Source organism: Manis pentadactyla, chromosome 8, assembly GCF_030020395.1.
Source record: "Manis pentadactyla isolate mManPen7 chromosome 8, mManPen7.hap1, whole genome shotgun sequence".
Classification (NCBI taxonomy): domain Eukaryota; kingdom Metazoa; phylum Chordata; class Mammalia; order Pholidota; family Manidae; genus Manis; species Manis pentadactyla.
The window spans coordinates 67,924,698-67,938,917 of record NC_080026.1 but is presented as its reverse complement, the minus strand read 5'-3'; the positions used below and the strand labels follow the sequence as shown (position 1 = coordinate 67,938,917).

Here is a 14,220-nt window from a genome sequence, read left to right as displayed (position 1 = left end):
ACAGAAGTTGGGGCTTTGTGTTGTTGTTGTCATTTCCATGTATTGCTGGATCTCCATTTTAGTTTGTTTGTTGATCCATTGACTATTTAGGAGCGTGTAGTTAAGCCTCCATGTGTTTGTGAGCCTTTTAGCTTTCTTTGTACAATTTATTTCTAGTTTTATGCCTTTGTGGTCTGAAAAGTTGGTTGGTAGGATTTCAGTCTTTTTGAATTTACTGAGGCTCTTTTTGTGGCCTAGTATGTGGTCTATTCTGGAGAATGTTCCATGTGCACTTGAGAAGAATATGTATGCTGTTGCTTTTCGGTGTAGAGTTCTGTAGATGTCTATTAGGTCCATCTGTTCTAGTGTGTTGTTCAGTGCCTCTGTGTCCTTACTTATTTTCTGTCTGGTGGATCTGTCCTTTGGATTGAATGGTGTGTTGAAGTCTCCTAAAATAAATGCACTGCATTCTATTTCCTCCTTTAGTTCTGTTAGTATTTGTTTCACATATGCTGGTGCTCCTGTGTTGGTTGCATATATATTTGTAATGGTTGTATCCTCTTTTTGGACTGAGCCTTCATCATTATGTAATGTCCTTCTTTATCTCTTGTTACTTTCTTTGTTTTGAAGTCTATTTTGTCTGATACTAGTACTGCCACACCTGCTTTTTTCTCCCTATTGTTTGCATGAAATATCTTTTTCCATCCCTTGACTTTTAGTCTGTGCATGTCTTTGGGTTTGAGGTGAGTCTCTTGTAAGAAGCATATAGATAGGTCTTGTTTTTTTATCCATTCAGTGACTCTATGCCTTTTGATTGTTGCATTCAGTCCATTTACATTTAGGGTGATTATCGATAGGTATGTACTTACTGCCATTTCAGGCTTTAGATTCGTGGTTACCAAAGGTCCCAGGTTACTTTCCTTACTATCTAAGAGTCTAACTTGACTCACTTAGTATGCTGTTACAAACACTATTCAAATGTTCTTTTCTATTTCTCCTCCTTTTTCTTCCTCCTTCCTTCTTTGTATATTAGGTATCAAATTCTGTACTTTTTGTCTATCCCTTGATTGACTTTGAGGATAGTTAATTTAATTTTCATTTGCTTCATAATTAGCTGTTCTACTTTCTTTACTGTGGTTTTATTACCTCTGGTGACAGCTATTCAACATTAGGAACACTTTCATCTATAGAAGTCCCTCCAAAATAGACTGTAGAGATGGTTTATGGGAGATCAATTCTCTCAGCTTTTGCTTATCTGGAAATTGTTTAATCCCTCCTTCAAATTTAAATGATAATCTTGCCGGACAAAGTAATCTTGGTTCCAGGCCCTTCTGCTTCATGGCATTAAATACATCATGGCACTCCCTTCTGGCCTGTAAGATTTCTACCAAGAAGTGTGATGTTAGCCTGATGGGCTTTCCTTTGTATGTGATCTTATTTCTGCCTCTGGCTGCTTTTAACAGTCTGTCTTTGTCTTTGATCTTTCCCATTTTAATTACTATATGTCTTGGTGTTGTCTTCCTTGGTCCCTTGTGTTGGGAGATCTGTGGATCTCCATGGCCTGTGAGACTATGTCTTTCCCCAGATTGGGGATGTTTTCAGCAACTACCTCCTCAAAGAGACTTTCTATCCCTTTCTCTCTCTCTTCTTCTTCTAGTATCCCTATAATGCAAATATTTTTCTTCTTGGATTGGTCACACAGTTCTCTCAATATTCTGTCATTCTTAGAGATCCTTTTTTCTCTCTGTGCCTCAGCTTCTTTGTATTCCTCTTCTCTAGTTTCTATTTCATTTATTGTCTCCTCCACCGTATCCCACCTGCTTTTAATACCCTCCATCGTGCTCTTCAGTGATTGGATCTGTGACCTGAATTCATTCCTGAGTTCTTGGATGTCTTTCTGTACCTCCATTAGAATGTTGATGATTTTTATTTTGAACTCCCTTTCAGGAAGAGTCACGAGGTCCATATCATTTAAATCTTTCTCGTGAGTTGTATTAACAGTTTTACTCTGGACAAGGTTCCTTTGGCATTTCATGTTTGTATATGGCACCCTCTAGTGTCCAGAAGCTCTATTCAGGAGCTGCACAGCCCCTGAAGCAATGTCGTGGATCGCAGGGGAGTGGTACTGGTCCCTGGGGGGAGGAAAGAGCTGTTCCCTGCCTCCCAGCTGCTGTGCCTGTCTCCACTGCCTGAGCCAGTGGGCTGGTCACACAGGTATAAGTTTTTGTTCCAGAGCAGCCGGATATGGATCCCTTTTTTCCACAAGCGGCCGGAATCCTAGTCTCCCCAGAAACTCTGCCTGTAATAACTTTCCAACCCGGTAGTCATGCGAGTCTCATGAAAGCACCATGAAATATAGGTTTGTGCTCCCAGGGCAGATCTCCGGAGCTCAGTATTCAGCAGTCCCAGGCCTTCCACTCCCTCCCTGCTCCATTTCTCTTACTCACGCCGGTGAGCTAGGTTGGGGGATGGGCTCAGGCCCCACGGAGCCACAGCTCTGGTACGTTACCCCGTTTGGTGAGGTCTGCTCTTTTCTCCAGGTGTGTGTGGTCTGACGCTGTCCTCCTGTTGCTCTCTCAGGATTAGTTGCGCCAACTGTATTTTCAAATTGTATCCAGTTTTAGGAGGAAGCCTCTGTCTCCTCTCACACCACCATCTTTAATCTCTCTCTATACTGCCTTTTCTGTTCCTGTTCTAGACACCTTGACGTTGAGCACTATCCAATCCCCCATTAACACTTTATTTTCTCAATTGCTGGCATGTATCCGTCAACATCTGTACCCCTTCTTTATTATCTTCTGCAATACCGCCTGACTTTAAATAACTGGTGCTAGAATTGTACTTGCATTTCATTCCCAGCCACCTAGACACACACAGTCCCTATCAGTACAGAGCCTTCATTAATCCTGTTCGTCTGGGGCTGTCTAAACCTACCCCAGTTATGTAAACTGCTCGCTCTTAGAATGTGTTCTTGAAAACTGAGATACGTTTAATCAAATAAGCTAAAAATAAAAAAAACAATTGAATATTAGTAACTCAAATCTTTGTATCAGTTTATCTGTCTTTGTATATGTTCTTTTATGAAAAGTATTGCTAATTGTAATTACATCTCAATCTGTATGTTGGTGTGTTTAGTGTTTAAATGGAAAATATTTTTCTATCTTCAGATGGTATTAATAAAAATTGATTTAAAGATAAGCGCTCATAAAAATTGGGCATTCTAAAACTTCCAGAAAATTCTAATTAAAGATATTAAACATTAACGCTAATTTAAGTTGAACTAAAAACAGACATGTTCTTATGGTTATCAGCTACCTAAGTTTACCTAAAGTCATTGAAGTTGACGTTATTTGTTAAATCAAGAAAAAAATGCTTAAAAAGAGGCTTGACTTTGTCTAATGTTTGGTAAAAGTTTTGTGAGCATGGTTGTTAGGAATGAATAAACTAAATAAGTGTAGCAAGTAAACCTCTTAATAATTGTGTGTTACAGTGTATATACCTACAAACAGCCTGAGAATCTTTGTGGTAACCTAAAACCTTTAAGTTTTGCTAAGTTAAGTAGACATATTTTGTGCTTAGTGAGAGATAGTGCTGTAAAGCACATGGTTCCATGAATTATAAAATGTGTTCATATATTTGTCAGTCTAAAGAATGCTGATGTAAGTTTATAATAGCCTACTTCTCAGTGTTCACTGAGAATTAAAGTTCATAGTGGTTTTAAGTTCTAATTAAAGCTACTTAAAATAATAAGGAAAACATTTCTTTCTGCATGCTGAAGAATATGTTTTTTGATAAAAGAAAGTAACTTAGTTCTAAAGTACAGCTGGTTATTTAAAGAGGAAGAACTCTAAATGTAAAGAAAAGTTGTTGAAACTTTGTGGAAGAGTTGATATGGTCATGCTATGTAAAATTAAATCAAATGAGTCTTGATATCAAGTACACAGCAAATTAGGATTTTGTTTTCAGTTAAAAGGAAAACGTTTTCTTAAACTGTTAGTCTGCTCTTAATGTTGGAAAATTGCAAAAAGTTTTATACCTGTTTTATCAAAGCAGTTTCTCATGTTTAAAATCCCAATGAGTTGTCTGAGTATTTAAGAAAATGAGATCTTAATATTAAAAGGACTAAAAGCTAAACTTTGCTAGCAACTGTGTAACCTTCTGTATTTGCCTTTGAGGTATTTTGTTGTCATTCTGGTTAAATGGTAAGTATTACTTCATGGCAACCTATAATCTTATTGACGCGAGTGCCAAAGAAACTTTCTTCTGACAACTTCTCAAAATCAGATTAAAAAGGTGCTTTTACATCTAGTTAAGTCTGATATGTTCCAGAGGGCCCCCTGGAACATATCAGATGAATTTTTTCTCATTGGAGAAAGTATTTGGCTAATTTGGCTTATTTACCTGATATGTAATTACCTGCTTAATTGCCTCAAAAGCACTGTCAAAGGGAATGATGCTAATCTTTGTTACTAAATGTTTTGTGTTACAAAAATATCCAAATTTCCTTATGTCAACTGTCTTATAGTAAGCTCTCATCAGATCTTTAGCCATTGTCATTTGTCTTTTGTCATTTATAGTCACTGTTTTATTACTCCTAAACTAGTAAAGAACTAGATTTCAGCAGAACAGGTATTGGTTACATAGGATTAAATAAGAAAGAAGATTTTGTGGCTTTTTTTTATTCTTTATAAGCACAGTTGAAACATTTATCTTTCTCTCTACCTAATACTTCTAATAAAAATGAAGGTGATTTTAGAGAAAAATATTTTTTCAGTAATACAGCCTTGTCTATACTGAATCCTAATAGTAGTCATTGGGACATAGATTATATCCAGAATTCTAGTTCTCTCAAAATATCTGGCTATGAGTTTTTCAGATGTTTTAGTTTTCTCTTATCATTTCAGTTAAAGTTTTACCGTTTCTAGTTCTCATATTCAGCCATGCTTAATCTCATCAAGTTAATCCAAAATGGAAAATCCAACTCCAGATGTTGCTACCTAACCTAATAACACAATTTGCTCTATTTTGCCTAGAAGCCATAAATAAATAGTAATAGAAATGGAACCCAAGATGGAAGCGCCAATCTACTGAGGCCCTCTCCACCAACCTCTGATGGAGACCTAACTGCACCCCTTACTGCATCCCCTCTCAGCCAGAGTGCTCATCGCCCCCTTTCCCTGGCAGCAGCTAGGGTTTCCATCTGTAGAGGGGGGAATGAGACAGGGACTGCCAGTGTAGTCAGAGTAGGATGAGGACCTCCAGAAAAAGCAAGGCAGGATATTTACAGTCAGAGTAATGTAACAATGGGCAAAGAAGTCCCTATCAAAACTCTGTTAAGCATTATGCAAATCAAGGTCACACTAATTCCCTAGGGTAAAGATACCAGACTAGGAATATAGACATCTTCAGTGAGATCAGTTAAAGGTCAAAAGGCCAGGAGTAACTTGGCCTGGAATGTTTGAGTGTTTGCGAATAAAGAACGTATCTCAGCATAACCCGGGACTTCATTATAAACAGCCCTAGCAAACAGATAACAACCTAGCCTACCTTAGGGGCAGGGCAGGTGGTACAAGTCCACACCCTAACCCCTTTTTTCACATTATCAAGGTATATGTGGCATGGGACACGTCCTTCCTGCTTTAATAGATTATCCCGGGAATAGTCATAAAAGATTTCTCTGAGCTCTGCCATCTGATTGTGATGACAATTTGAAACTTTTAGATCCCACCTCTGCTGCTGTTGCAACTGCATTCATCCTGCTGGTTCCTGGATTTGTTGGTGTTAATGCAAAAGGAAATATCTAAGCTGGCCTGTGCGTATACCAAGATATCAAATTTGACTGCTTCCATATTATCTGAACTCAATCAAGAGCTAGGAGAAGTGCAAGTTGCAGTACTTCAAAATTGTGCTACTATACACTCTCTGCTGTTAAAAGAACATATGGGATGTGCCCAATTTCCAGGAATGTGTTCTTTTAATTTGTCTGACTTCTCTCAAATCATTCAAAATCAACTAGACAATATTCATAATATTATTAATAAGCTTTCACAAATGCCTAGGTTACTTAACTGGCTTCATTGAATATGGCCCTTAATTGTGGGTCTGCTTTTGTTATGTATGAGTATTCCTGTTCTGTTAATGTGTGTACATAATTTAATTGATAGTCAGTTAAAACCTATACAGGCTTATGCTACTTAACAAGAAGTTATATCATAGAAATAATCAATCTTCTCACATTTTTCTTCCATTTGCAACTTCTATAACTTTTCTTCTCCCTTCCTGAATACAACCCTTTTTCTAGAATTTGTGCCTCATACATAGAATTGTAGTGCATCAAAGCCTTTCCAGCTAATGAAGATACCTCAAGACAAGTGCTGGATATAGTAGCCATGAAGCATAAATTTTCAAAAAGGCAGAAAGTCTAACCTCCTCAAAGAATACTACTTCTCTCTCACTTACCAACTTTACATCTCCCTGTATAGCCCCAGAAGATGGCTGGTTAGCCAGAGATGGGTAAGATTCCTCAAGTGAGGAACAACCTAAGACAGACACAGTCTCAGAGGGGCCATCAGGTGAGAAATTGGGGGTCAACAGAGGTGAGGCTTAGAACCTCACCCCCCCAGTTTTGAGAGAAAGCTTCTGTACCCATGGCTGTTTTGCTGCCCTTGCCCAGCTCAGATCAAAACCCAGTCGATAGGCATAGATCTGATCACCTGCAATTACCTTCTAATTGCACTAAATCTACTTTCTATTTTATATCACATAAATTGAAGAAGTAGACTTTTATTTTATACTACAGAATGTGGAGAAGTATACTATGTTAAACGCCTTCTGTTAGAAACTGCCTACTTGCTATATTCTTTATTTTGTCTATCTTCTTCTTAAAATAAAAGGGGGAAATGTGGGATTAATGGGATTAATACATAAATCAAGTAGAACAGAAATCAAATGCACAAATACATATGACTTGATTATTTTTCCTACAACTTTTGATTCATGATCAAAAAGAGAATGATTAGAGCCAGAACAGTTCCTACAACTCGTGACTGCCCTCACATGGTTTCGGTATCCTTGAGGAGCATCATGCCCTAGGGCTAATGATTGTGTGCTGATTGTGTGTTGAACCCTCTACTCAGAATTCTTTAGATGTTTAAGTACATTTGCTCAATAAATATGAGGAGAGCCTTTTCGGCATTACTCTTGTGCTGTGATGTCTTGAGTCCCCTGGTTGGCCTTTAAGATCTTCAGCATTCCAGTCATGTTCCCTCCAAATCTGCGGGTCAGAGGTAGAGGGGAGCCAACATTTAAGTCTCCTATTTCCTTGCTACATTCTTTCTCGTTGTTCTATCCATTAATGAGAAGGAGGTATTGAAGTCTCCAACTTCTGTATCTCTTGTGGGGCAAGATGTGATAGCAACACATTTTCTCGATTTTTGTTTATTTGTTGATGTTTTAATTTCTCTTTAATTTTGAAAGTTTGCTGGATATAGAATTCTTGGTTGACAGTCTTTTAATATTTGATCCTCATATTTTCTGAAGAAAAATCAGCTGATAACCTTATTGAGCTTATTTTCTCAATGGTAAGTCACTTTTTTCATGCTGTGTTCTGGATTCTCACTTTATCTTTGGCTTTGAACAGTTTAACTGTCACATGCTTTTCTTTAGTTTCTCATATTTCGGAGTTTGTCAAGCTAATCAATAGACAGCAATTTCCTTAAATGCTTTGAACTCTTAAGTCTCCCAGACTTTGTCGTGTGTGTGTGTGTGTGTGTGTGTGTGTGTGTGTGTGTGTGTGTGTGTGTGTGTGTGTGTTTAAGGATGCCTTCAACAACCTGGTAAATTTAAATTGTCGTGTGTGTGTGTGTGTGTGTGTGTGTGTGTGTGTTTAAGGATGCCTTCAACAACCTGGTAAATTTAAATTGCAGCTCTGTCCTAGACTTCATTCCCTGCTTGCTCATAAGCTCAGTGTCAGCCAAAATGAGAGATTAAGGCTTTTTCAGATGCACACAGCCCCACACACATGTATGGCCTTTTCTATGCCCAAGAATGTGTTGGAACATTTGAAATCCTATTGTGGGTATCTCATTCCTTGGGTTTTCCTGTTAAGTTTTTTGGTCACCTTCTTGTTTGTCCCAGTTGGTACCTCTGCTTCAGGCAACTCAGATTTTAAACAATTGCCACTGATTTTTTTCAAAAAATGTACTAGAGATAAAGCTGTTTCCATTGAGTGAACTCTGAATCAGGTCAAGGAAAACAACTCCTGAGAATTGAGCCTTTTTTAGGAAGGTGCCAGTTAGGTCAAATAGTAACAGTTCTCTGGAAATGGTGCTTTTTGAAAGGAGAATTCCAAACCCAGTTTACCTTCCCAGCCCCACTCCCTCCCCAATTGATTACTGAGTTTCACAGCTACCATGCCGATAAAGCTTTGTTTTTCAAGATACCACAGTTACAGGAGGTAGGCATGACAATAAGATAAGTTAAAATGCCACAGAACTTGTTGGTCTCACCAAAATTATTGTTATTATTTTTCTTTTGAATAAGTGTTCCTTGGTTGTTGCAAGTATTTGTTTGATTTCCAGAGTTTTAAAAAAACTGATTTTGATTTTAATATATTTACCAGTGTTCTCAGTTCCTTTTATGGAGGAGTGGATTTTTGGAGACCTTTATTCTGCCATTCAGAAAATACTTCCTTCTCATCTTTGTGTCATGTCTTTTTTTTTTTTTCCGTTAATAGAAAGCAGTTTTAGGTTTAAAGAAATATTGAGCAGAGTATGGAGAGTTCTAATACACTACCTCACCTCTTTCACCTTCTTTTAAACAGTTTCTCCACTGACTAACATCTTGTATTAATTATTACAATTGATGTAAGTATTGGTACTTATTATTTTAATGTAGTTTACATCTTAGTTTACATTATAGTTCTCTTTGTATACATTCTGTGGGCTTTGACAAAGGCATAATGGCATGTATCTACCATTCCCATATCATTTGAAATAATTTCACTGCCCTTGAGATGCCAAGTTCTCTACCTAGTCATCCCTTCCTTTCCCTCATCTTCAGCAACGCTCCTGGAAAACACTAATCTCTCATGTAGTTGAAAACAGTATGTAGCCTTTTTAGGTTGGTTTGTTTCACTTATTAATATGCATTCACGTTTCCTCTATGTCTTTTCATGGCTTGAACCCCCTTTTTAAAAAATTACTAAATAAGAATCTGCTATAGAGATGAACTGCAGTTTATCTATTCACCAACTTGAAGGACATCTTGATTGCTTCCAAAATGTGGCAGTTATGAATAAAGCTGCTCTAAACATTTATGTGCATAAGTTTTCAACTTATTTTGTTAAGTACTAAGGAGCATGATTAGTGGATCATATAGTAAGTATATGTTTAGTTTGGTAAGAAACTGATAAACTGTTTTCCAAAGTGGCTTTGTATTTATTTCCTCCAGCAATGAATGAGAGAATACTAGGTTTGCCTACTGTATGTGGATTCAACTTAAGTGGGTTTTGAAAATAGGCTTATTTCACACATAATGTAGTGGGAGGGGACATGGGAAAGGCAGTATATACAGAGAAGACAATGATTCTATAGCATCTTAGTACGCTGATGGACAGTGACTGTAATGGGGTATGTGGGGGGGGGACCTGATAATAGGTGATAATAGGGGGAGTCCAGTAACCATAAAGTTGTTCAAGTAATTGTACATTAATGATACCAAAATTTAAAAAAATAGGCTTATTTCTTAAAGATTCCTTTTTGTAGTTATTCTGATCCTATTTCTATTGTTGTTGTTGATTTTATTGGTTGTACTTATAGAACAGCATTAAATGACATTTGTGATAGCGGGCATTTCTTTCTCATGCTTCTGAAACCACTGAACTCATTTTTATATTGATTCAGTTCTTAAGATCCAATAGCTCATTCGGCCTGTTATTAGCCACATATGTTTTGCCTTTGCTAACACACTACTGACCTTCCAGTGTATCCCCAAAGCAGTGTGCAGTCTTCTGTTGTTTTTACCACCTAATTTCTCTACTAGAAATCCATAATTTTTAAAATTGGTACCAGAGTACAAATTTATGCCTGTCAACTTAATATTAGGTATAGTGTACAGTAATTCCTCTTTTTGTCTTATATTTCTTTTTCTTCACTGACTTTAAATCTTTGTCCCTGAATTTGTGCTTGCACTCATGGAAACTGATTTTACCTCCCACTCAATTTTGAAAGTTTAGGTTCTCATGTGTGAATTGCATCATCTTCTCAGCATGTGAAACCTTCACTGTCTTTCTATACCACCACCCCTTTTTTTCCTCTCCTGTCTTAATAGTGTCCTTTTTCCTGAAAATAGTCTCTGTTGTGTATTTGCTTTCTATTCATCTTTGTCTTTTGCCTCTTGGCCTTCTCAATACTCATTTTGTTCCATCTTATTCCAATTTATGTGAGATGTTTTAGCAACAAATATACAGATATAAAGCAATTGTGTCTATATTTACCAGTGGGATAATATAGGCAAAGGATATATGGAATTATAGTATTCTTTTGACATTTACATTAGAAAATTTTTTCAATTTAAAGAAGTTGGAAATTATTGATAGTAGCAATAGTAATATAATAGTAATTGGTTTTTAACATTTACTATATATCAGGTACTGTTCCAAATGCTTTAACATATTACCTCATTTAATCCTTATAGCAACCTAATGATGTAAGTACTCTTATTATGCTCGTTTTAAAGATGAAGAAATGAAGCATAGATTAACTAACTTGCCCTGTGTGTTATGTAGCTAGTAAGTGACAGAGCTGAGATTGGAACTCAGATAATCTGTGCAGACAGTATAATATAATATAAAAATCAGATACGACTATTTTCAAAGGGGTTACAGTCTAATTAGAGGTGATACAATACAGATTTCTTTAATTTATGCTATAAAGTATATTAAGAGTCATAAAATGGTAGTTTGATCCAGTTGAAGAGATCAGGAAGGGCTTTTGAGGGAAGTAGCATTTCAGTACTAGGAGAAGATGTAAGTTTAGTTTTGGATCTCATGGTGGAAGAATTTGAAATACAACCTAAGGCATATGAACTTTATTTGGTAGCCACTAGAGAACATTGAGAGTTAAAGAACCTATGGCATAGTGATATTAATTATTTTCAATAGCTAGTTACTGTCAGCCAGATTTTAAATCTAAATCCTATGCCAGAGCTGGCTCTTGTATACTACTAGAATTTTTCTAAATGCCAGTTCTTTGTCCCTATATTTTGTTAGTGATCATGACTTATTGACTCTTCTTTTGAAATGCTTTTTGAAGGGCCCCCACCCATAAGATGGCAAACCTCCTGCTTCTCTTCCGGGTCCTTGGTTCCCACCGGCGCCACCTGAACCCCAATCACCCCTCGCCCCCCTAATCCCAGCACCTAGCCAATAGCCACCAGCCCCGTAGAAGTGACACCACAATCACCCCATGCCCCTTCCTATATAACCCAGCACCTTTCCCTAATAAAGTGGAATTCTCCGGTGAATTGCTGCTGTGTGTTGCTCCTTTCCTTTCACTTTTAATTTATTAGTTCACTGCATGTGGTTCATGTTCCATATCTGAATCTTACCCTGTAGACAGCAGACCAATCCCCTTCTCTTTCATCTCTGATCTGTCTTTTACTCACTTGGTAAAATAAAAGGCAATTTTAATTTGCTTATTAACTGGGACTTTTTAATGTGACTTCTTTTTCATGTCACAACAATTTTAGAATCTCAGAGATGGAAGTTTAAAAATAAACCCACCTAGTGGTTAAAATCCTTGCTCCTTAATTATTCAATGAAAGCAGTAGCAAAAACAAAAACCAGCCGTCTGTGGTAAGAAGAAAAAAATACGTAGTCTGTGTCTTCATGGAGTTTATAATTTGGTACAGATTGCAAATAAGCACAATATACTGTGACAAGTACTAAAATGGGCACCCTAGAGAGCTCTGTGAAGATACTTACGGAAGTACCATGCCCTACTTTAGGGATTAAGGAAGCTTTCCCTAAGGAATTGTCAACTAACAAAAGATAAAGAGGAGTTATCATTCTGCAGATCAAGTATGCAGTGGAAGGCAGGATGGGTAGACTGGCCAAGAGTACAGAGAGGTTGAGGACATGGATTTGGAGATTGGGAAAGTTACAGCATGCTTTTGCAATCTCAGGTAATGGCTGTGGATTAGAAGTTAATCTGAGGGAGGGAGGTGTGTTGAGGGATGAAGCTGAAAAATAAATTGGAATCAAGCTGTCTGCGGTCTCTCAATCCATATTTAACAGTGTTCTGGTCCCTGAAAACATGCCTTGCATTTTCTGCTACTTTCCTTTTTTTTTCTAGAAAGTTTCTGCCTTTCATTTCAGTTAAATTCAAATATCATACTTCTAGTTCATCCCAAATTCTTTCCTGTCCAAGAAAATTTCCCAAACTACATCAGCTTTTTTTCTGTGAAAACATAGCTCTTACCATCATTTGTCAGGTGATTCTGTGTTTGTTTTTCTAGTTTGTTTACTTTTTATTGCTTTGTATTTATTCAGTCATAAATTGTAAATTCATAATAATTGATCAGTATTTGATATTTAATAATTCAACTATATTTTGAACCAGTAAAAATAAAGCAGAATTATATGTGAACAAGTTAGGGTATTATATATAGATCAGCAATTTAAAAATTCTAAAAAACTTTTTTCTTAAGGTTTAAAAAAAAAAAGTCAGGCCAGAAATCAAGTATTAGAAGTAGGACCAGAGCAAAATAAGCTCATACTGACTATTTGAGAATTTAGAGATTTGAGGGTATTTGTTAAAAGCTAGGAAATTTAGTAGAAACCGTATTTCTACCTTTTCAATACGGTTGAAATTTAATGCATCATAACTTTAGTTTTAGTCCTGATATGTTAACATAGCCATTATATAGGAGATAATGCTTTTTCAGTGTGTTATTTTAAATACTGAGTTCTCATATATATAACAAGTTCTTGTCTTAAGAACCAACTGGAATATGTATAATATGAATGCAGTAATTTAAATTGCTGTAGTAATGACTTCTGGTTAAAGCATTGTGGTTTTCACATCCGTGAAACACATTATCCCTACTCTTTTTCTTTGTCTTACTGAGTATGTGTAGTATTGTATGAAACTAAGGGGAAGTTTAAATTTTTTAATGCAGATTTTTTAATGTAGTTTAAGAGTGGGAAATGTGTGCTAAGTATAAGACTTTTATAAAATTTAGTTTAATCTTTATTAGAAAAGATAATTTATCAACAGTGTAAAAGCAAAAGAAATAACAGTTCATCTGTCTTAACTATCTGTTGGGACTTTTTCAGTGTGGAGTCCAGAGGTGTATGTCCAAATTAGGAATTAACATGGGTAGCATAGTTATAGGGCTAAAAAATATGTGAAGTTTAAAAGGCTAATTAAAGTAAAAAGTTAAAGAACAATCATTGCAGAAAAGGAAAAAATACAACTTTTTCAGGCAAGGCCTATCTCTCCCCAGAGTTTTTTGTTGCTATTCTAGTTTCTAAGAAATAAGGTTTATTCAACCAATGTATAAATGTACAAAAGGGGAGAGTGCAGAACATAATTGTATTAATGACAGATAGAACTGATTGGACCTTTTGGTAGAACCAATTTGGTGTCTAAAGTGAGTAAAAGACAAAAGCTTTGTTGTGATAAATGATTTATAATAATTACTGCAATAATTTCATTACCTTTATTTCTTTCTGAAATTATATTGTATATCTTTTCCCTCCAACTTCTTCCCCTGCCCTTCCAGAGGCTCTCCCTATAGAGAATCTCCTTTGGGTCATTTTGAAAGCTATGGAGGGACCCCCTTTTACCAGGCTCAGAAGATGTTTGTAGATGTACCTGAAAATACAGTGATACTGGATGAAATGACCCTGCGTCACATGGTCCAGGATTGTACTGCTGTAAAAACGCAGTTACTCAAACTGAAACGTCTGCTGCATCAGGTGAGTGAGTACTGCTGAGCATTTTCAGCTCTGATTTTTGAATTGCAAGATAAATCAACTTTAATTTTAAAAAAACTTTAATTTGTTTTCTAACGTCTGTCTAGATTTCTATAGGAGTAATGCTTGTAAATAGTATATAACAGAAACTTTTGTGGAGGGGTGGGAATGTGGGGTTTTGCATGATGGTCTCAGTACAGTCCCTAACATTTATGAGCTGTATTTGGTAAGCCAGTCTTTCTGCTTTTGTTTCCTCATTTTTA

At 36.5% G+C, this 14,220-nt stretch overlaps 1 protein-coding gene across 9 annotated transcripts in view; it reads left to right on the top strand.

Annotated features, from left to right (window-relative positions):
* Positions 1-14,220, top strand: part of CCSER2 (coiled-coil serine rich protein 2) — a 241,121-nt gene that overhangs the window by 150,802 nt on the left and 76,099 nt on the right. For 8 of the 9 annotated variants that reach the window (XM_036883919.2, XM_036883918.2, XM_036883917.2 and 5 more), the window contains one exon: positions 13,765-13,960. The exons of the other annotated variant lie outside the window; for it this stretch is intronic. In XM_036883919.2, coding sequence (XP_036739814.2) covers positions 13,765-13,960 — 196 coding nt within the window. The remainder of the gene's footprint in view (positions 1-13,764; positions 13,961-14,220) is intronic. 9 annotated transcript variants of the gene reach the window in all.